General features: G+C 44.7%; 1 protein-coding gene across 5 annotated transcripts; it reads left to right on the top strand.

Annotated features, from left to right (window-relative positions):
• Positions 1–282: 282 nt before the first annotated feature.
• ZDHHC4 (zinc finger DHHC-type palmitoyltransferase 4) lies at positions 283–21722 on the top strand. Of its 5 annotated transcripts, XM_012525609.4 has the most exons (10): positions 319–563; positions 705–917; positions 1712–1836; positions 2568–2641; positions 4870–5013; positions 5628–5806; positions 11905–12030; positions 13249–13493; positions 21139–21260; positions 21386–21514. In XM_012525609.4, the coding sequence occupies exons 3-10, from the start codon at positions 1720–1722 to the stop codon at positions 21396–21398; spliced, it is 1020 nt and encodes a 339-aa protein (XP_012381063.2). In that variant the 5' UTR covers positions 319–563; positions 705–917; positions 1712–1719; the 3' UTR covers positions 21399–21514. The 5 variants fall into 5 exon arrangements, with proteins under 5 accessions (XP_004459747.2, XP_058141743.1, XP_012381062.2 ...); XM_004459690.5 differs by lacking the exon at positions 21139–21260 and having other exon boundaries at positions 283–361; positions 21386–21722; XM_004459689.5 differs by lacking the exon at positions 21139–21260 and having other exon boundaries at positions 326–563; positions 21386–21722.
• Positions 21723–22141: the final 419 nt, after the last annotated feature.

Raw genomic sequence — 22141 nt, 5'->3', positions numbered from 1 at the left:
CACAGATTCCAACGGGGTGGCTGGCTGAAGGCAAACTCCGCCCCCCGCCAAGGGGGCCCCGGAGCCCCCGCGGCGCGCCCGCCCCAGGCCGGCCCGGCTCCCGCTGAGCGGGCGTGACGCGCCCTCGCCCGCACCAGGCCTGGGACGGTCCTTCTGCAAGACTCAGGGCGAGGGTGCTCTACAATCGGAGCCTCCCGGCCTAAAGCTGACCCCCGACCGGGTCGCCAAAGCGGGGCCCCAGGGGGGCAGTACTCCGCGACTGAACCCACACTTCCGCCGGAAGTCGCTCTCTGTGCGCCGGAAGCCGGGGGACGCGCCGCGGAGGGGTCGCTGCGCTGGCTGGCGGCTGGCGGGCCGGGCGGTAAGGCCTCCCCGGCCGGGTCCCCAACCCGCGGCGGCGCTCGCCGCTCTGTTTGCCCCGTCCTTGCTCCTCCGTGGGGGGCCGCCTGCCCACCCGAGCTCCGGCCCCGGGAGGATGCTCCAGCGCAGGCCCTGCCCGCCGGAGCCTCGGGCTAGACGGCAACGGGCACCGCCGCCCCAGGCTCCCGGCGTATCTCTACCCGGTGAGCTGTTCTGCCAAAGTCTCCTCCCAACCCGTTCGCTCCGCGGGGCCGCAACACCCCCGACTTCCTGACCCTTTCCCACGGCCCCTTCCAGCCCCCGACTCTGTCTCCTGTGACTGTTTAATTGATCCGTCTCCTCAGCCTGATCCAGCCTCCCGGGGGAACCAGGTCTCCGGCAGCCCTGGGAGCCGCGCGTGGTACCAGGTGCACACCGTTGCCCCAGAGGAGGCGCTGCTGGAATTCTCCGTGACGTTAGGGAGGAGAAATGCCCGAGTTGCCGGCCGGAAGTTACCCAGTCGAGAACGGTGTAGGCTGGGGACCCCAGCTCTCCAGAGACTCGCCGCTCCTACTTTGGTAACTCTGGTTCCGTTATCTCGATTGGAATTTCTGCCTAGGATTTTATCTGCTAAGGCCCAGAATAACCATTTCTAGTTTCTCGAGTACTTGCGTTTAGGAAGAGTTCCTCTGTTCCCTTGGAGGTTTGTCAGGGCTTCTGATACCAAAAAAATGTGAATTAAGTTAGTGTGGTGGTTAGCCTTTCAGCCATCACCAGCTCGTGGGCAGCCTCAGGTGAAAGTATGCTTTGGTTTGGGGCATGTTGCTCCTGGTGACTCACTGTCAAAGACCAAATTTGCTTAGGCCTGTGTATTGACTCTGGTCCCTGTGGGTGATCCCTGATGGCTGTGGCCACGGTCTTGGAGGGGAGCTTCATAGAACAGGTTGCCCCATCCTGAGCATAGGACCCCTGACTGCCTATGGGGGATGCCTGATCCAATCAGCAAAGTCACTCAGGTACATGCTGTGTCAATATCATCTATGCGAATATTTATATTTAAGGAAGTAAAGGAATGGTTTGTTGCTGCAAAGAGGGAGGATGGCTACATACTTTCTCCCCACTTTATTTTAGAATTTGCAGGCAAGAGATGCCCCCGAGGCCAAACACAGCATTAGATTTGGAAACTCTTTAAGGAGAGACAGCTTGGGACCATCTGGGAGGCCCCAGTGAGGAGCAGCAGGGCTCTGGGGTGTGTGCCTGAGGGGTTGATGAATCCAAAATCCAGAACCATGTAGGGAGTTGGTGCTAAGAGTGTGCACCATGTACTAAATGCCCTAGGAGTAGTAGTCATGCCCTTTCTGTTCTCTTGTAGCACCCGGGATGGACTTTCTGGTTCTCTTCCTGTTCTACCTGGCTTTGGTGCTGATGGGCGTTGTTACGATCTGCATCTGCTCGAAAGCACGTTGCTCGAGAGGCCTGTTCTGGGGAGGAGCACAGGTACCCAGACCCCCCACTTGAAGAGGCTTGCCCATTTCCTGACAGGACAAAAAAAGGGATGCCATTTGTATTTATTCTCGTATTCTTTCATTTATGGCAGTTGTGGCATACTTGAAAGTGTCTTTTTTTTTGTTACCCCTGAAAGTAATCCTGTAGTGATGCTTTGTGATTGTGAGATAGCTCTCTCAAGGTCGCCTCTTTTCCTCTGGAATTGATCCCTGTAATTGGGCATGAATATGAATGTTGTCTGCTTTCAGGGGCTTGATGGGTGAAATTGGGGTATATGTGAGTAAAGAGCTGGGGGTCAGGCCACCCACCCTCTTTCAGGGATCGAAGAGAGTGAAAGTAAGCAGCCCTCAGGAAGGGATTGGTTTGGGAGAGGCAGGACAATGCCCAGGGAACGGGCGGGGCTGGGCTCTGGGGCCGGTATTGAACCCAGGACAGGGGAGGGTGGCGTTCACTCAGCAGTACCTGGTTCATCTCTGCTCTCCTCCCTCTCTCTCAGGACTCTGACATTGTGCCTTCTTTGGGGTCAGGTTGGAAATGGAGGAGTTGGCATCAAAGGAATAAAGCCATCCTCTTTATTCCCTCTTGGTGTTCCTCCCTGACCATAGGCCGAAACTGGCCTTAGTATGACCAGATTTTTATATTAGAATATGGAGTATCTTATGGGTTTGGGACTGGGGACAGTGAGAAATGAAACCGTGTCTTCCTCTTTTCTTTTGTTTCAGATATTTTCCTGTATAATTCCAGAATGCCTTCAGAAAGCCATGCAGAGATTGCTCCATTACCTCTTGCATACGCGGTATTTATATTTCAGTTTAAATACTATCCTCTTTTCTGTTTTGCTCAACACTTGTTGCTGTCCTCTAGCATGGTAGGGGGAAGGACGCTGGCGAGGACATCGAGTCCTGGGTTTAGAACCGGCTTTATTCACTGTGCACTTGGGTGAGTCACCTCTCACTGGGCTTCATTGGCTGCAGCTGAGGGACGAGGGCGGGGTCAACATGAGGATTTCTGAAGGCCTCTTTGGTTGTAAAGCCCTGGTACTTTGCCCTGTTTGCTTTGTGCAGTGGAGGATTAGTCTTCCTCCCTTGCCCAATTAAGGCAGTGCAGCTGATGGCACAGACACGTGGCCTCAGGCAGAGGGGTATTGAGATCCACACTTGGTGATGAGACCCACCCTGACTCCAGAGGAGAGAACCCCTCCGAGGCCCCAGTAGAGAGAGCCAGGAAGTCAGAGAGGAGGTTGGTACAGTGTCACTGTCGTTTGAGCTCCTCCTGAGACCATGTGAAATGTGCTGAAAAGTGAGAGAAAAAAAGTACTTAGGGATACATAAGTGTTTTCTGGACATCATCTCCTTAAGTCCCACAGGAATCGTCTAGGTAGAAGTGATTATATCAATTCCAGTGTGAACGTTGCTATTTATTTTCAAATGGATGTGCATTGAATTAGAAAAAGTCTCCTTGGCCACGATGCCATCTAGGAGCAATGAGAGACCTGAGCAGGGTTTGGGCAGCTGTAGCTGTGTGGCCCCTCCATGGCCCTCTGGCACTCTCCACTCCGGACCTGGCCTGGCTCTCCTCATCCCAACTGCATCTCTGCTCATCCTTTCCTCCCCTGCCCTGTTTGCAGCTGCATGGGCTGAGGAAGAGGCTGAGCAGGGAGGACAAGCTGAGGAGAGTAGGGAAGAGGAGGGAGTGCTTTCTTTGCCACTACAACAGTAACCCCTGCAGTGGGCAGAGCTCCTGCTCCTGTCAACCTGCTGGCTCTGTCTCTTATCCTCCAGCCCTATTAATGTCAAGTATGTTCCTGAGCTTTTCAAGATCACTAAAAGGAACTTTGTTTTAGATGCTTCAATCAAGGTGCCATAGTATGCTCAAGTCTGCTGTCAGTAACTGAAAATCCCAGTGTGGGTGCTAAATACTCTGCAGTGGGGACTCCCCTTTCTATGACTTCTGAGGGAGATGGTTCCCCTCTAAGAAACTGCGAAGCATTTGGCAGCTTTACGGGAATTGTTAGTTTCCCAGAGCTGATATTTATGAATCTAGGGTTGGATTTCTTATCCCTCTGAGGTGGGCTCCAGCTCTCAGGGGGAGGATAGAGTGGAATGCCCACCCTGTCCCCCACGCTAGGATGCAGGAGCATGAAGGAGTTGAGCTGCCAGAGAGGGCATTAGTGGGCCACCAGCATGGTGAGGCCAGGCAGGTTTTGAGATTTAAACAGGTTTGCTTTGAGGATGTCTTGGGCTGTACAGCTTTGATCGTCCAGGGAGAAAGGACGAGCCTCTGGAATGAGATGGGAAGGTGGGTCTTGGCTGCCTCCCACTCCCTTGGGTTCAGGGTAACCTGGGCAGGGTGGGGTTGGAGGAGGGGAAGGATAGAAGAATGGTCCTGAGACCTCTGAGTCAGATGGCCGGCTGGGGAGCCCACCCTCTAGGGAGCTCTGAAACGGCTGCAGCAGGGAAGCACCCAGTCCATCCACTCGGACCCAGAGCCACCCAGCTGTCTCTAGACCCACAGGGAATGGGCCTGGTGCCTATGATGGGTGTCAGTGAGGTTCTTTGCTGGGGTGGAGGGTGGGTAGGGCCAGACACCTATTGGTGGGGCCAGTTGGGGTTTTGGAAGAAGAGGCTGGGTTGCAGGCAGTCTCATACTTAGTAGGCCACCAGCATGGGAAATAGCAGGGATGCTGGGGAAGAGGGTGAAGGACGGTGTCTTCCGTCATTTTGCTGGCTAAAGTGATTCATGTCCTTTGCCTTGGATCAAGTTTTTTCCCCCAAAGACTGGATATTTGAAAAAAATATTGCAGTTATTATTTGCGTTATTTCATTTGGGAGCATTCTAGCATCATTCTCTCAGATGCCAGAAGTATTTTAGTTTATCCCTAACGAATGTTTCATTTAAGGGGATTTTTTTTCCCGATTTTGAACCCAGGACCTCGTACATTAGAAAGAGGCACTCAACCACTGAGCTCCTCAAAGAGAGTCATATTTTTTCATTTGTTTTTGTTTTGTTGTTGGGAGGTACCAGGACTCAAACCCAGGACCTCTTACATGAGAAGCAGGCGCTCAAGCCTTCAGCTACATCTGCTCCCCTAAGGGAATATTTTTCAAGAGGGATCATTGTATCCCGGCCCAGCCCTGCCTTTGTGCAACCTCTGCAGCTGAGGCTAAGGTAATTAATTTCCTAGGACGTGTTTCTCATTAGGAAAAAAATGAGGAAATTGCCCTAAATGTTTTCTAAAGGGCATCAACCTTAGAAATTCTGTGATACTTCAACTTGATGGCTGGAGCCGAAACAAAACACGTTGTGCACTATATTACTCTGGGGTACCTTCCAGCTCTTAAATTCCATGTGAGCGGTGACTAGCAAATGAATAGTATATTTTTCCACTATATATGTATATATTCAGTGTACATTTTCCTGTGTTGGGTTTTATTTAAAGTAAAATGCCAAATTTTGTATGATAAACCCTGTAAAGAGCGTCAAAAAAATAAGATAGAGTGATTGGGGTTTTGGCATGTCTACTTTTAAATTCCTGTATTTGAAAAGTGGGAAAATACTGATAAGTATTTCTGTAAAAAAATAATATATGCAGATATTGAGACCACAATTCTGAAGAAAGATAAGAGTAATAGATAACATTTATTACCTGGGAAGGGGTTCACGTCAATTCTTTTTAATTCTCACTGTTACCTCAAGCCGGAAGGAGGTGGCGGGTATTGGCTCCTTAGCATTTCCCTCCTGGGGGAAGTCTGCCTGGACAAGCTGTGCCTCTTCCTTTTCAGAAACCACACCTTCGTTGTCCTGCACCTCAGCCTGCAAGGAATGGTTTATACCGAATACACTTGGGAAATACTTGGTTACTGTCAAGAGCTGGAGTTCTCCTTGTATTACCTTCTTCTGCCCTATCTGCTGCTGTTTGTAAACCTGTGTTTTTTTGCCCTAAGTTGTGTGAGCAACCCTGGTAAGTTGGGGCTGGTAGTATACAGACCAGTGACAGCATACTGTCAGTTTGACCGATTGTGCTGCAGACAGCTAGAGATGGGACAGTCAGATCTTTCCTGCTAAGGACTTTGAGAAAGATTTCTCATGTAGTGCTTTCAGTATTATTCGGTTTTGACTATTTTCAAATTTTATTTTGTTTTCTTCTTTGGGTTATGTAGAGCTGTTAAAAATTTTCCAATACCATAGACCTTTTTTTTTTTTTTTAAGGTACTGGGGACTGGGCATTGAATTCCAGGACCTCATATGTGAGAAGCCTGCGCTCAACCACTGAGCCACATTGGCCTCCCTGAGTTGGTTTTTTTGTTTTGCTTGTTGTTGTTTTTGTTTTTTTTCCCAGGAGGTATCAGGAACTGAACCCAGGACTTCCCATTTGGGAGGCAGGCACTTGACCACTCGAGCCACATATGCTCCCTGTATACCCTTTCTAGTTTATCCTTTTTTTTTTTAAAGATTATTTTTATTTATTTCTCTCGCCTTCCGCCTCCCCCCCCCAGTTTTCTGTTCTCTGTGTCCGTTTGCTGCGTATTCTTTTTTTTTGTCTGCTTCTGTTGTCAGCGGCATGGGAATTTGTGTCTCTTTTAATTGCATCATCTTGCTGTGTCAGCTCTTTGTGTGTGCGGCGCCATTCCTGGGCAGGCTGAACTTCCTTTCGCGCTGGGTGACTCTCCATACAGGGCATACTCCTTATGCCTGGGGCTCCCCTATGTGGGGGACACCCCTGCGTGGCACGGCACTCCCTGCGTGCATTAGCATTGTGCATGGGCCAGTTCCACATGGGTCAAGGAGGCCCAGGGTTTAACCGTGGACCTCCCATGTGGTAGATGGACGCCCTAACCACTGGGCCAAGTCCACTTCCCATAGTTTATCTTTTCGATATTTACTTTCACTTAATTGTGTTTTTTTTTTAATTTTTTAAAGGTTTATTTTATTTATTTTTCTCTCCTTCTCCCCTTTGTCTGCTCTCTGTGTCCATTTGCTGTGTGTTCTTCTGTGTCAGCTTGCATTCTTGTCATGTGGCACCAGTGAAACTGTGTTGCTTTTTTGTTGTGTCATCTTGCTGTGTCAGCTCTCCGTGTGTGCGGCGCCACTCCTGGGCGAGCTGTGCTTTTTTTGCGTGGAGCAGCTCTCCTTGCAGGGCACACTCCTTGCGCGTGGAGTTACCCCTACATGGGGGACACCCCTGCATGGCACGGTACTCCTTATGTGTGGTAGCACTGTGCATGGGCTAGCTCACCACACGGGTCAGGAGGCCCTGGGTATAGAACCCTGGACCCTCCATGTGGCAGGCAGATGCTCTATCAGTTGAGCCACAACCGCTTCCCTTAATTGTGGTCGGTATGATACTGTTTGTTTGAATTTTATTGATATTTGCAATATGCCCAGGCATGTGGTCATTTTTTGGAAATGATCCCTGTGTGCTTGAAAAGAGTATATATTTTCCAGTTCTTGGGTATAGGAACCCATATAAGTCCATAAGATCAAGTTTGTTAATTATATTCCAATTATTCTTTGTCCATACTAATTACTTTTTGTTTAATTACCGACAGAGGTATGTTATCTCATTCTGAGGGTAGAGTTGACAATTTTCTCCTCATAGTTAGTCAGCTTTTACTTTACACACACACACATACACATATATATTTTTAGGAGGTAGCAGGGATTGAATCCGGGGCCTCGTGCATGGGAAGCAGGTGACCAACCACTGAGCTATAACTGCTCCACTATATACATATATATATGTATATTTTTTAAGATTTTATTTATTTCTCCCCCCTGCCCTCCATTCCCCTTGTTGTCTGCTCTCTGTGTCCATTCGCTGTGTGTTCTTCTGTGTCTGCTTGTCTTCTCATTAGATGGCTCCGGGAACCGATTCTGGGACCTTCTGGAGTGGGAGAGAGGCGATTACTTTCTTGCATCACCTCAAATCCCTGTTCTGCTACTTCTTATTTTCTCTCCTCTGTGTCTCTTGTTCAGTCATCTTGCTGCACCAGCTCTCATCGTTGGCTCGCTCTCCTGCACGGGGCGGCTTTCCATGCTGGGAAGCATTCCCACACAGGGCGGCACTCCTGCACGGGCCGGCACTCCATGTGGGCCAGCTCGCCTTCACCAGGAGGTCCTGGGCATCAAACCCTGGACCTCCTGTGTGGTAGATGGGCATCCAATTGGTTGAGCCACATCCGTTTCCCTCCACTTTATTTATTTATTTTTATGCTTTTTTTTTTAATTCCCCCCCCCCCTTGTGTCTTGCTTGCTGTCTGCTCTGTGTCCATTCGCTGCACTCTCTTTTGTGTTTCTTTTTACTTGTCTCCCTTTTTGTTGTGTTACCTTGCTGAGTCGGCTCTCCGCAGCGCTCATGGGCTGGCGGCGCCCAGACCAGCGTGCAGGCGAGCCTGCTTTCACAAGGAGGCCCTGGGTTCGCATCCCAGGGCCTCCCATATGGTAGATGGGAGCCCAACCGATTGAGCCACAGCCGCTTCCCCCTCCACTTTATTTTTAATCTAGCCTGATAATTTTTTTCTTTGAACTGGAGAGTTTAGTCCATTTATATTGATTATAATTACTGATATATTTGGATTCATTTCTGCCATTTTATTTTGTGATTTCTGATTGTTTATCATTTCTAGTTTTTTCCCTTTTTATTTTATCTTCTTTTGAATTGGCCAAGATTTTAGTTTTCCTCTATCCCTAATTCCATTTTTCCCTTTCACAAGTTTAGAAGTTAAATAGTCTGTTTCTTGTATTTTAGTGGTCATCCTAGAAAATGGAATATGCATATGTAACTTAAAACCTATAGTTAATATCTTGAGCCTTTGCTGAACAATGTGAGGACCTTGGAATGATTTCACCATCATTATCCCTTGCTCAGTTCTGTGCTATTCCTCTCCAGTGCTTTGCTTTCTTCTTCCCTCCCTCCCTCCCAACAATCAGGCATAAAATACAAGGTTCACGTATACCACCCCACCACTACCACCTAGCATTGTTGTGGAACATTTCTTAGTATTGATAGTATTTTGGTTTTCTCTTGAGCTCTAACTGAACAAATTTTGTTTAAACTTATCCACATCCTTGCTATTTTCTTTTGTTTACTATTCCTTCTTGTACCTCCTACCTTCTGATATTATTTTTAATTTTCTTTCTTTCAAAAACATGTTTTAGAAATTCCTTTAGTGAGGGTTTTCTTTGTGTGTGTGTAATTTTTGTTTTTATAAAAGTGTCTTTATTTTGTCCTCACTCTTGTCAGGTAGTTTTGCCAGAAATATAATTTCTAGGGTTTCAGATTTTCATTTTTTCTCTGCTTTCAGTGCTTTTAAGATTTCACACTGTCTTCTAGCTTTCATTGTTATTGTTAAAGCAAGCTGTTGGTTCTTCTGTAGATAATCTGTCTTTTATCTCTGGCTTTTAAAATCTTTATTTAGTTTTCCTGTTTCACTTTGATATGACTCAGTGTGGATTTCTTTATCTTGCTTGCGATATTTTGGACTTCTTAAATCTCAAGATTAGTTTCTTTTTTTTTTTTAAGATTTATTTATTTATTTCTATTCCCCCCACCACCCTGGTTGTCTGTTCTCTGTATCTATTTGCTGTGTCTTCTTTTGTCTGCTTCTGTTGTTGTCAGTGGCACGGGAATCTGTGTTTCTTTTTGTTACGTCATCTTGTTGCGTCAGCTTTCTGTGTGTGAGGCACCATTCTTGGGCAGGCTGCACTTTCTTTCGCGCTGGGTGGCTCTCCTTACGGGGCACACTCCTTGAGCGTGGGGCTCTCCTACGTGGGGGATACCCCTGCATGGCACAGCACTCCCTGCGTGCATCAGCATTGCGCATGGGCCAGCTCCACACAGGTCAAGGAAGGCCCGGGGTTTGAACCACGACCTCCCATGTGGTAGATGGACGCCCTAACCACCGGGCCAAGTCTGCCGCCCAAGATTAGTTTCTAACATAAGTTCCAGAAAATTTTCAGCCAGTATCTTTTCATTTTTTCAATATCCACCTGAAACTTCTTTTAGACACATGTTGGATCTTCCTTCTTTATCTTCTATTTCTTCCACATTTCCTTCGGTGCTTTTCATTTCTTTTGATTCACTGGACCAATTTTAAATTTTCTTTTCCAGTTCATGAATTCTCTTTTAGCCTGTCTTTGAGCTGTTGATTTTATCTTGAGCTTCTAGTTTTGTTTTTCTTAGGAGGTACCAGGAATTTAACCCAGGACTTTGTACAGGGGAAGAAGGCACTTAACCACTGAGCTACACTTTTAGCTGCTTTTTCAGGTTGGGATTTTGGAGGTAATGTGAATTCCAGCCTCAAATATATGGGACTTCTCAGGGGAGCCTTTTTTCTTTTTCATGCTTCTCCCAGAGCCAGGGCTGAGCCGGCCCGTATTCTTCAGGCTCACTCTATGGGACAGTTTTCTAGTCTCTTATTGTGACTATTGCTCTTTAGAGCTCCCAAATCTATGCCAGGACCACTTTGCTTGGCTCCCAGGTTTGTCTTCTGCCCCACCCCAACCCTCCCTGTATTTGGCCTTTACAGAAGGTTCTGGACCATGGTGCACTGGCAGGTCCCTGACAAGCAAACACTGCTTTCCTACCGCATGTGGGCTTGCTTTCCTGTTGTTGTCACATCCATGGTACTCTTTCCTGTTCCATCAGCTCATCTATGCATTAAAAATGAATTTTAAAAATTAGCCATCAGAGAAATGCCAGTCAAAATCACAGTGAAATAGCACTTAATGTCTGTGAAGATAGCTATCATTAAAAAGACCAATATTAAGAAATGTTGGTGAGGATGTGGAGAAACTGTAATCCTTGTGTTGCTGGTAGAAATGTAAAATGGTACATGCAGTCACTTTGGAAAACAGTCTGGCAGTTCCTCAAGTGATTTAACTAGTTCCAGCAATTCTACTTCTGGGTATACACCCAAGAGAGAAGAAAATGTGTTTACATGAAGACTTGTTCAAGAATGTTCATAGAGGCATTATTCAAATAGCCAAAAGGTGGAAAAATACCCAGATGTCTATCAACTTATGAATGAATAAACAAAATGTTGTATAATATGCAATGGAATATTGCTTAGCCGTAAAAGAATGAAGTACTGAGTACTGATACATGCTCAAACATGGATGAACCTTGAAAACATTAAGCTAGTTCTTTTTGCCTGGCTTCTTTATCTTAGCAAAATGTTTTCAAGATTCATCCATATTGTAGCATAAATCTGGATGTTTCACATAAAAGGGATTGTGAACACAGGGATATGAACAGAGGGATGAAAAAACCCATTAATGGTTGCCAGAACTGGGGACATGGAGGAGTGGGGAGCAGCTGCTAAAGGTACGGAGTTTCTGCAGTGACGGTTGCTTAGGGCATGGGGTGGGTGGGGGAGTGATGGGAAGATTGAAGGGTGACAGCTAAAGGGTGTGGATTTCCTTTTTGGGGAGTCAAAATTTTCTAAAATTGATTATAGTGATGGTTGCACAACTTTGTGAATATTCTTTTTTTTTTTTTTTAAAGATTTTTATTTATTTATTTAATTTCGCCCCCCTCCCCTGGTTGTCTGTTCTTGGTGTCTATTTGCTGCGTCTTGTTTCTTTGTCCGCTTCTGTTGTCGTCAGCGGCACGGGAAGTGTGGGCGGCGCCATTCCTGGGCAGGCTGCTCGTTCTTTTCACGCTGGGTGGCTTTCCTCACAGGCGCACTCCTTGCGCGTGGGGCTCCCCCACGCGGGGACACCCTTGCGTGGCACGGCACTCCTTGCGCGCATCAGCGCTGCGCATGGCCAGCTCCACACGGGTCAAGGAGGCCCGGGGTTTGAACCGTGGACCTCCCATGTGGTAGACGGACGCCCTAACCACTGGGCCAAAGTCCGTTTCCCTTTGTGAATATTCTAAAGGCCACTGAATTATACACTTTAAATGGGTGGATGGGTATGTGAATTGTATGTCAGTCAAGCTTATAAAAAGTGGGCTATTGAAAACGTTAAATATAGCAGTTTAGTTCTGTATCAGAACAGGTTTTGTGAACATCCAGTACAGGACAAGGACCCTGACCTTTGTCATTACTTTCTCAGGTACTGTAACAAAAGCAAATGAATTACTGCTTCTTCAAGTATATGGATTCGATGAAGTGATGTTTCTGAAGAACACGAGGTGCCCTACTTGTGACTTAAAGAAGCCAGCTCGATCCAAGCACTGCAGTAAGTGTAGATCTCGCCGCTGCAGCCGCACCCTCTCTCTGAGGGCCACGTGGGCTTTGTCTGTCGGGTGTTGCAGGCACCTGAAAGCAGAGGCATCTGACCCACAGATGGGGCAGCCCCTGCTCTCAGAGGCCGGACGGTGGTTTCCCTCAGTGTCTGTGGTGAGCCTCACGTTCTGGTGCAGTTGGGGGACCCTCGGCGCTGGGTAGAGCAGCCGTTCCTTTCCTCGCGGCAGGGCCTGCTGCCCAGAGGTGGTTTCTGTGGGGTGGTGGAGGCTGATTTCAGTTCTGGCAGAGCCGAGTGGTGGGGAGAGCCCCAGATCACAGTGGAAACATAACATCAGTCACATGGGGGATTTTAAGTTTTCTAGTAGCCAGATTTCAAAAGTGAAAAGAAACAGGTAAAATTAATTTTAATGACCTATTTTATAAACCCAACATATCCAAAATATCCTAACATGTAATTAATAAAAAATTCATGAGGTGAGCTATATTCTTTTTTTTTAAAAGATTTATTTATTTTATGTATTTATTTTATTTCTTTTTCTCTCCTCCCCCCCAGCTGTCTGCTCTCTGTGATATTCTTTTTTTTCCATACTAAATCCTTGAAATCTGGTGTCTTATTTTATGTCTACAGCATATCTCAATTCAAATGCTAAGTGTTCATGCTTGATCTGTATTTAGAGTTCATAAAATTTGCAATTGGTAAAGTGGAGTTATATACCCAAACTATTCCAAACATTCTTAAAAGTTTTCCAGTAACTTAAGTACTAAAAAGCATTTGCCTTCACTGTTCATATTACACTGATGGACTGATTCATCTCTCAGAAGAATTGATTTGATTTTGAAGTAAAAACATCAGTTTCAAAACTATGTGCAAGTTAAGCAAACTCACCAACTCTGATGTCATTTTGTCATTATTCACATTGAATTGATTCAAAGGAAAAGGGCATAAATTGAACAGCATTTATCGATTGAATTTATCAGTATCAACCAAGTATTCTTTAAAATCTTTCTTGAACTTCAAGGGCGCAGTCCCCACATGTGGCTAGTGGCATCCCTGTTGGGCAGTGCGGTTCTAAAACCTTGGTGCCATCAGTTGCCCCTTGCCAGCTCATACTGCTGGGGGTCAGCTTGTACGACTCTCAGTAGGTGTGCACAGTCCCGTGGTCTCTCCAAGGACCAACACAGGGTTGTCGCCCCCCCCATTTCTGTGCAGGTGTGTGTAACCGGTGTGTGCACCGTTTTGACCATCACTGCGTTTGGGTGAACAACTGCATTGGGGCCTGGAACGCCAGGTACTTCCTCATCTACCTCTTGACGTTGACGGCTTCGGCTGCCAGCCTGGCAAGTGTGAGCACCGCGTTTCTGGTCCAGTTGGTGTTCTTGTCAGATCTGTACCAGGAGACTTATATTGATGACCTTGGGCACTCCCAGGTGGTTGGCATCCTCTTTCTTAGTCAGGTAATTATTCTGACTTCAGGTTTACAAGTGGGAAAAGGGGCGATTATTTTTCCAGTAATAAAATGGAGCCATTCCTTTTAAAAAATGTATTGAGATATAATTCACCTGCCATAAAATTCACCCTGTTAAAACGTACAATTCAGTGGCTTTAGAATATGTACAATTTTAGAATATTTTCATCACCTCCAAAAGAAACCCATACCTGTTAGTTACTCTCCATTCTTCTCGTCCCCCTGCTGCTGGTAACCACTAATTGCCTTTCTATGAATTTGCCTAATTTGGACATGTAATCATAATGAACAGTCTTTAGTGACTAGCCTCTTTGATTTAGCATAATGTTTTCAGGGTTTAACCATGTCGTAGGGTGGATCAGCACTTCATCCTTTTTACATCTGAGTAATATCCCTTGTATAGATGGACCAGGTTTTGTTTACCTTTTATCACTGATGGACACTGGGGTATTTCCAGTTTTTGGCTGTTACGAGTAATGCTGCTGTGAACATGTACAAGATTTGTGTAAACATGTTTTTATTTCCATTGGGGGTATATTTAGGAGAATTGCTGTTTTTAATCATTCAAGGAACTGCCAAACTATTTTCCAAAGTGGCTGCACCATTTTACATTTCCACTAATAGTGAGGATTCCAGTTTCTCCAAATCCTCTTATTATCTGTCTTTTGATTATACATGTCCTAATGGGTAGGAATTGGTATCTCATAGTTCCAATTGGTGTTTTCTTGATGACTAATGATGTTGAGTATCTTTTCATGTGCTTGCTGACCATTTATATATCTTCTTTGGAGAAATGTCTATTGAAATCCTTAGCTCACTTTTAAAAAATTGTGTTGTCTTTTATTGCTGAGGTGTTAAGTTACTTTATATATTTTAGATAATAGATCCTTACTAAATATATGATTTGCACATTTTTTCCCTTTTTATTGGTCATCTTTTTCCATTTTTGATTATTTGAAGCACAAAAGTTATTATTTTAAGTTCAATTTATCAATTTTTCTTTGGTTGCTTATGCTTTTGGTGTCATATCTAAGAAACTACTGCCTAATTCAAGGTCATAAAGATTTACATCTGTTTTCTTCTAAGAATTTTATAGGTTTAGCTCTTACTTGTAGGTTTCTGATCCACTTTGAGTTAAGTTTTATATATGGTGTGAGCTAGGTATCCAGCTTCATTTTTTAACATGTAGATATTTAGTTGTCCCAGCACCATCTGTTGAAAAGACTTTTCTTTCACTCTTGTTGAAATCGGTTTACCATAATGTATGGGTTGAAGCCATTCCTTTTAAAAGTCACTGGGTTGCCAGAGTATTTCTTTGTCATTTATAAAATAGCAAATGAGAAGTCTTTTTTTTTCAGGTAATTGCATTATTGTCCTTGAATGGTTGTTTTCTCCCCCTCCTCTCCACCTCCTTTCCCCCCTCCCCCTCCCCTCTCTCTCCTCTCCATTGTTCTTTAAGAAAATAAGACACCATGAACAAGTGGACTGTATTTCTGGAGTTGTTTCAACACTGGGAAGTTGAATAAAGTCATATACAACATTACTAAATGTGAGGAACAGATGCATAATTACTTCCTTAGATGCTAAAGAACTTCACAAAATTCAACATCCATTCTTTAAAAGTATTTTAAAAAAACAGGCATTTTCTTAACCTGACAAAATGCCTATATAGACACATACCTTAATCCTACAGATGCACACCTTAATCCTTTTTTTTTTTTAAACATTTCTTTTGAAGTAATTATAGATTTGCAGGTCACAAAGAAATGCATAGAGAATGTACCCTTCCCTCACCTCCCCCCTCCCATGCCTACATCCCACACAGCCACATACCAAGTGACATTGGCATGATCCATAGAGCTAAGATTCTACCAGTTATACATGCATTCATTTGTGTGTCTGTGTGTGTGTGTGTGCATGTGCATGTAGCTCTATGCAATTTTGTCCCATCTGTGGCCTTGCATAATCACCACTATAATCAAAATGCCCAGTTGTACCATCATCATGTCTCTCTTTTGTACCCCTTTGTAGCCACACTTTATCCCTTCCCTGCGTCCCTAACTCCTGGCCACCACTAATCTCTTCTCCATCTCTATTATGTTATTTCATGATTGTCATAAAAATGGAGTCATACAGTACACATCCTTTTAAGATTGGCTTTTTCACATAACATAATTTCCTTGATGTTCATCCAAGCTGTGTATGTGTCAATCATTTATTCCTTTTCATTGCTGAGTAGTATTCCATGGTGTGGAGGTACCATAGTTTGTTTAGCCATTCATCCATTGAAGGACATTTGGGTAGTTTCTGAGTTTTGGCTATTATGAATAAAACTGTGAATATTCATGTACAGGTTTCTGCATGAAAATAAATCTTCAATTCTCTGGGATAAATGCCCAACAGCATAGTTGCTAAGTTGTATGGTAAGTCCATTTTCGGTTTTTAAGGGAACTGTCAAACTGTTCTAGATTGGTTGTGCCATTTTGCATTCCCACCAGCAACATACAAGTAATCCAGGTTCTCTGCATCCTTGCCAGCATTCTGAGAGGTGGGTGGTGATACTTCATTGTTGTTTTAACCTAGAGTAGGTTTTTAACTTTTTTTAATTTTTAATTTTGAAAGAAGCTTTACATTACAGAAATGTTACATAAAAAATATAGGGGATTTCCCATATACCCCACCCCCTCCTCCTGCCCCACTTTTCCCCACAAACAACATCTTTCATTAGTGTGGTACATTTGTTAAAATTGATGAACATATATTCAGGCATTGCTAGTAACCATAGTCTGTAGTTTACATTATGGGTTTACACTTTGCACTGCACAATTTTATAGGTTTTGACAAAATGTATAGTGGCATGTATCTGTCATTGCAATATCATGCAGAACAATTCCAATGTCCCAGAAATGCTCCATGTTTCACTTATTCTTCCCTCTCCTTTCCCTTAGAACCTCTGTTGGCCACTGCCTTTATATTGATGATACAAGTTCTTCCATTGCTAGAATAATAATAAGTCTACTTTCATTCATAGTTGCATTCCCCCCTTATGTTTGTTCATTCCTAAAGCTTGAGTTTTTGGGATGGTGATGCCTACTTTTGTTTCTGATTGAGAAAGGGCTTAGATCCCAAGGGACAGATGGATGGAACTGTCTTACTTGCAATTGTGGATACTCTGTTTTTTGAAATGGGCATTGTTTATCATCATCCTTTTGTTAGTGGTCCTGGGCAAGTCCTAAGACTTAACTGGAGAGTAGGTGTTGCAACTCTGCTGAGATTCAAGGGCTCAACTGGCATATGAACAGACCAAAGATTTAAGTCTCTGGGACATATATTTAACAAGTATAGTGCTAATTATAGGTTCAAATAAAAGGGGCAGAAGAGTCATGTGTAGGGAAATTATACATGAGTCTAACTCTGTTACATTGGGGAGCATATATTCCAAAGTAAGGCCCACTGACAGGGTGCCAAATTCCTGAGATTGTCTTCCCTGTTAATAGTGTCTAGATGACTAGAGCTCTCAGGAGCCCTGCTGTTTGAGGCACTGTTTACTGTGGCAGTCAATGAGATCCTGCTGAGATGTGTGTAAACGTAACCTTTGGAATGATCTCCTGACTTACTTTGAAATCTCTTAGCCAGAAAAACTCATCTGTATTTAGTATTTGCCCCTTATGGTCAAGGTCTTTTTCCAGATACATTGCTAGTTGGCACTTGGTAATCATCCCTTGGTGCCAGGGAGGTTCATCCCTGGGAGTCCTGTCCCATGCTGGGGGGAATGTACTGTGTTTATATGCTGAGTTTGGCTTAGAGAGAGGCTACATTTGAGCAACAAGGAGGCTTTCAGGAGATAACTCCTGGAGTGGTTTGTACAATATCTCCTGGAGTGGTTTTTAATCTTAATTTTTTTTCCAGTTATGAAAACTTCCAAAAGTAAAAGTTGAAAGAATTGAAATGTGGCTACCCATATGTCCTCCACCTAGATAAACAATATTTTTGTTCTGTTTTTGGTCTATATGGGTAATGTCTTTTCTGTATTATTAGAAATAAGTGGGAGACACCATGGTACTTCACCCCTAAATACATGAGCACACATGTTTTAAGAATGTGTGTGCTCTCTGACATAACTGCAGTACTATTTTCCCACCTAACTTCACAATCAATCTGTAATATAAGCTAGTCCATATTCACATTTCCTCACTTCTCCAAATATGTCTTTTATAAGCTCTTTTACCTCCTTGAGCCAGAATTCACTTTGTAGTTATGTGTTGCATTTGAATGTTGTGTTTTTTCGGTCTCTTTTTAGTCTAACATTGCCCCCACCTCCCCACCCCGGGTTTGTTTAGGAAAAAAAGAAAAAAAAGTAAAGTCTTTGCTTCTGCTCTTTTTCATGACACTGACATTTTTAAATTTAGCTGTCTTTAAGAATGCCCTGTGTTGTAGACTTGTCTGTTTTCTAGTGGTGTCATCTAATTTTTCTCTACCACCTTTTATTAGTATAAACTGGGAGTAATGATTGACTTTGGGGTAAATATTTTTGGCAAAAATACTTCACAGGTCAGTGATGTGTATTTCATGTTGTGCTATATCATGTGGAAGTACTTCGTAGGTCAGCAATGTGTATTATTTCATACTGTGCTACATTAGGTCGGACAAAATATCAGTGAAGCCAAGGTTCACCCATTGGTGAAGATGACCAGGTGTCTCAATGGTAAAATTCATTTTCTCCTTTGCAATGAGTAATCTGCGCATATGATTTTGTTTTTGTATTTAGGACTATTTCTTTAGGATAGATTCTAAAAATATATAAATACTGAGTCAAAGATTGTCAATATTTGTAAGACTTTTCATATTAATATATATTGTCCAATTACTGTGCTTAGAGTGGTGTATAAATTATTACACTGCCCCAGAACAAACCTTGATGCTTTCTTGGGGTGGGGTGCTTCTCTAAGTTTGATAGGACAATATGGGTACCCTTTAAGAAATTATTGGGGAGTGGAGGTGGCTCAAGTGATTGAGCACCTCTCTCCCACATGGGAGGTCCCGGTTCAGTTCCTGGTGCCTCCTAAAGAGAAGATGAGCAGAGTGCACCACTAATGGTCACAGAGAAGAGACAATGAGCACAAACAATGGGGGGGGCAATAAATAATGTAAATCTTAAAGAAAAAGATTGTATGGCACTGATTACTTTCCCTGTTTGACATTCTTTTTTTTTTTTTTAATGAGGCAAGTAAAATGGTTTATTGAGGGATGGAAGAAAGGGAAAGTACACACCCAGGACACGGGTGTCAATGTGCTCCAGGCAAGAGACACGCCTGCTTATCTGTTTTTCTCTTTTGTGAATTATGTCCTTTAGCTTTTCATATGATTTGCTTGAGTTCTTTACATACTGATTATATATAGTTAACCCTTTGTGAAATTTTTTTTAAAGATTTATTTTTATTTATCTCTCCCCACCCCCTGCATTGTTTCGCTCCCTTGTGTCCATTTACTGTGTGTTCTTCTGTGTCCATTTGCATTCTTGGCCGCACTGGGAATCATTTTTTTGTTGTTGTGTCATCTTTCTGCGTCAGCTCTCTGTGTGTGTGGCACCACTCCTGGGCAGGCTGCACTTTTTGCATGGGGCGACTCTCCTTACGGGGTGAACTCCTTGCACATGGGGCTCCCTTATGCGGGGGACACCCCTGCGTGGCACAGCACTCCTTGTGTGCGGCAGCACTGCGTGTGGGCCAGCTCACCACGTGGGTCAGGAGGCCCTGGATTTGAACCCTGGACCTCCTATATGGTAGGTGAATGCTCTATCAGTTGAGCCACATCCGCTTCCCAATGACTTTTTTTTTTTTTATTTGTGTATCTTTTGGACATGGGTTAGTCTTTTTTTTTTCTTTTTGGTATAAAAAACTAATCATTCTTCCTCATCAAAGCTCTCTCTCTCTTCTAACTTTAGTTAGAAAGTCTTCTCCCATCAAGAGTTTTGATAAATGATTACTATTGTCTCCTGACTTTTAAAAATATTGAACTCTTTATAAAATTAATTTTGTTTATGACAAAAATAACTTATAAAAATTCAAGCAGGGAAGTGGACTTGGCCCAGTGGTTAGGGCTTCCATCTACCACATGGGAGGTCCACGGTTCAAACCCTGGGCCTCCTTGACCTGTGTGGAGCTGGCCCATGTGCAGTGCTGATATGTGCAAGGAGTCCCATGCCATGCAGGGGTGTCCCCCGTGTAGGGGAGCCCCACGCGCAAGGAGTGCGCCCCATAAAGAGAGCCGCCCAGCGTGAAAGAAAATGCAGCCCGCCTAAGCATGGTGCCGCCCACACGGAGAGCTGACACAACAAGATGACGCAACAAAAAGAAACACAGATTCCCGTGCCGCTGACAACAACAGAAGCGGACAAAGAAGACACAGCAAATAGACACAGAATAGACAACTGGGGTGGGGGACGGGGGGAGGGGAGAGAAATAAATAAATTAATAAATCTTTTTTAAAAAATTCAAGCAGTATAGAAGTGTTTAAAGTAAAAAGTGAAGTTATTACCCTCCCCCTACTCTACCCAGAAACAGTTTTACTTCCCAGAAGTAACCACTTTTACAGTTTGGTATGTATATTTCCAGGATTTTTCCCTGTGTTTATTCATATAGCCATACACCTTCAAAGAGTCAATTTGTTTTTTTCTTACTCAAGTTGGATAATGTTATTGTTATCTTGCCTTTTTTGCTGCAAGCATGTTACAGACTCTTCCAAATTAGTGCATAGAAATTAACTTAATTTTTCACAGCTCATTATTCCACAGTATAAATATCCCAGAGTTAATTTTACTCTTCCTCTGTGAATGGACATTAAACTTGTTTGTTTTGGAGGAGAGGCTGTTAAAATCAGTGCAGGGAGGAATGGCATCAAATGTGGTTTTTTTTTTTAGGTACTGGGGGCAGGGGATTGAACCTGGGACCTTGCAGGTGGGAAGTTGGCATCCCTGAGTGGGCTGCCTTGCTTGTTTGGCTTGTTGGTTGGTTTGTTTTTCCAGGAAGTACCAGGAACTGAACCTGGGACCGCCCGTGTGGGAGGTGGGTACTCAACTGCTTGAGCCACATCTATTCCCAAACATGCATTTTTTTAAAGATTTTTATTTTTTATTTATTTCTCTCCTCTCGCTGCCCCCCCTCCCAGTTGTCTGCTTTCTGTGTCCATTCGCTGTGTGTTCTTCTGTGTCCGCTTTTATTCTTGTCAGTGGCACTGGGAATCTGTGTCTCTTTTTGTTGTACCATCTTGCTGCATCAGCTCTCCATGGTTAGTGCCACTCCTGGGCAGGCTGCGCTTTTTCACATAGGGCATCTCTCCTTATGGGGCGCACTCCTTGCGTGGGGCTCCCCTACATGGGTGCACCCCTGCATGGCACGGCACTCCTTGCGCACATCAGCACTGCGCATGGGCCAGCTCCACATGGGTCAGGGGACCCTGAGTTTGAACCCTGGACCTCCCGTGTGGTAGGCGATGCTCTATCAGTTGAGCCAAATCCGCTTTTCCCATACATGTATTTTTATGGGTATATTGTTTTAGGGGCAGTAGTGAGTTGTTCTCTCCACCTGGATTTTATCTTGATGCATGACCTGTCTACTTGTTTATTTTATAAATAGCTGTCACAGCACCATTTCCTGAGTAACCGTTCCCGTTCCATTTATCACGTTAAGCTCTTGTACCTCCAGGGATTCACTGTTTATGCTCTGACTTACGTGTGGTGGGTCAGACCTGTACGCAGGTGGGTAAGCCAAGGGGGCAGTCCTGACGTGTTTATGGACAGGACCTGGGCTTGTGGGTGCTGGCCCTTGGGTATGTCACTGTCCACCTGCCTAATGGTGCTGTTTCTTTCTCCTTTGCCCCCAGTACCTGTTCCTGACCTTCCCAAGGATTGTCTTCATGCTGGGGTTTGTCATGATCCTGAGCTTCCTCCTGGGGGGCTACCTGTGTTTTGCTCTGTACTTGGCCATCACCAACCAGACCACTAACGAGTGGTACAGGGGGGGCTGGGCTCGGTGCCAGCAGTGCCTCCACTCATCAAGACCCCCGTCAGCAGAGCCCCGAGTCTACCAGAACATTTACTCCCATGGGGTTTGGAGCAACCTGAGCGAGATCTTCCTACCTGCTGCACATTATGAGAAAAAGAAGAACTAAGCGTGGAAAGAGTGTCACACCTTTTAAATATAGTATACATTTATATATACATGTGGATGCTTGCTTTCCAGCACTGTTTGCTGTTTTTATTTCTGCTGTGTGTTTATAAATGGGCTTTCAGTGGGTAAAGAAGGGAAGGGAAGACGAGAGTTACTGGTGCCTCACCTCTGCCGGGTGCTGTGCCAGTTCCTCCAGTAGAGATCCACCCTGCTGCTCTGTTCACTCAGCCTGTGTGAACCGAAGGCCTCTGACGTGCTGGTGCCGAGGGGATGGATCTCAGCGTTCTCGGGGCTTCCGGCTGACGCTGATCCCTTGGGCCTCCAGTCGGGACTCTCGGCCCCTGACAGGAAGGGTCTGGTGGCAGTGTGCCCCGACGTGCCGGGGTTCTCGGGGCGGTGCTGGGGTTGTGCCTGGCGTCCTCGTACGTCCTTCCCTTTATCTCACGTCCCCCAGGAGGAGCCTGGGCTC

This window comes from Dasypus novemcinctus, chromosome 23, assembly GCF_030445035.2.
Source record: "Dasypus novemcinctus isolate mDasNov1 chromosome 23, mDasNov1.1.hap2, whole genome shotgun sequence".
Classification (NCBI taxonomy): Eukaryota; Metazoa; Chordata; class Mammalia; order Cingulata; family Dasypodidae; genus Dasypus; species Dasypus novemcinctus.
The sequence above is the reverse complement of the archived record's forward strand: the minus strand, read 5'-3'. Positions and strand labels throughout refer to the sequence as shown.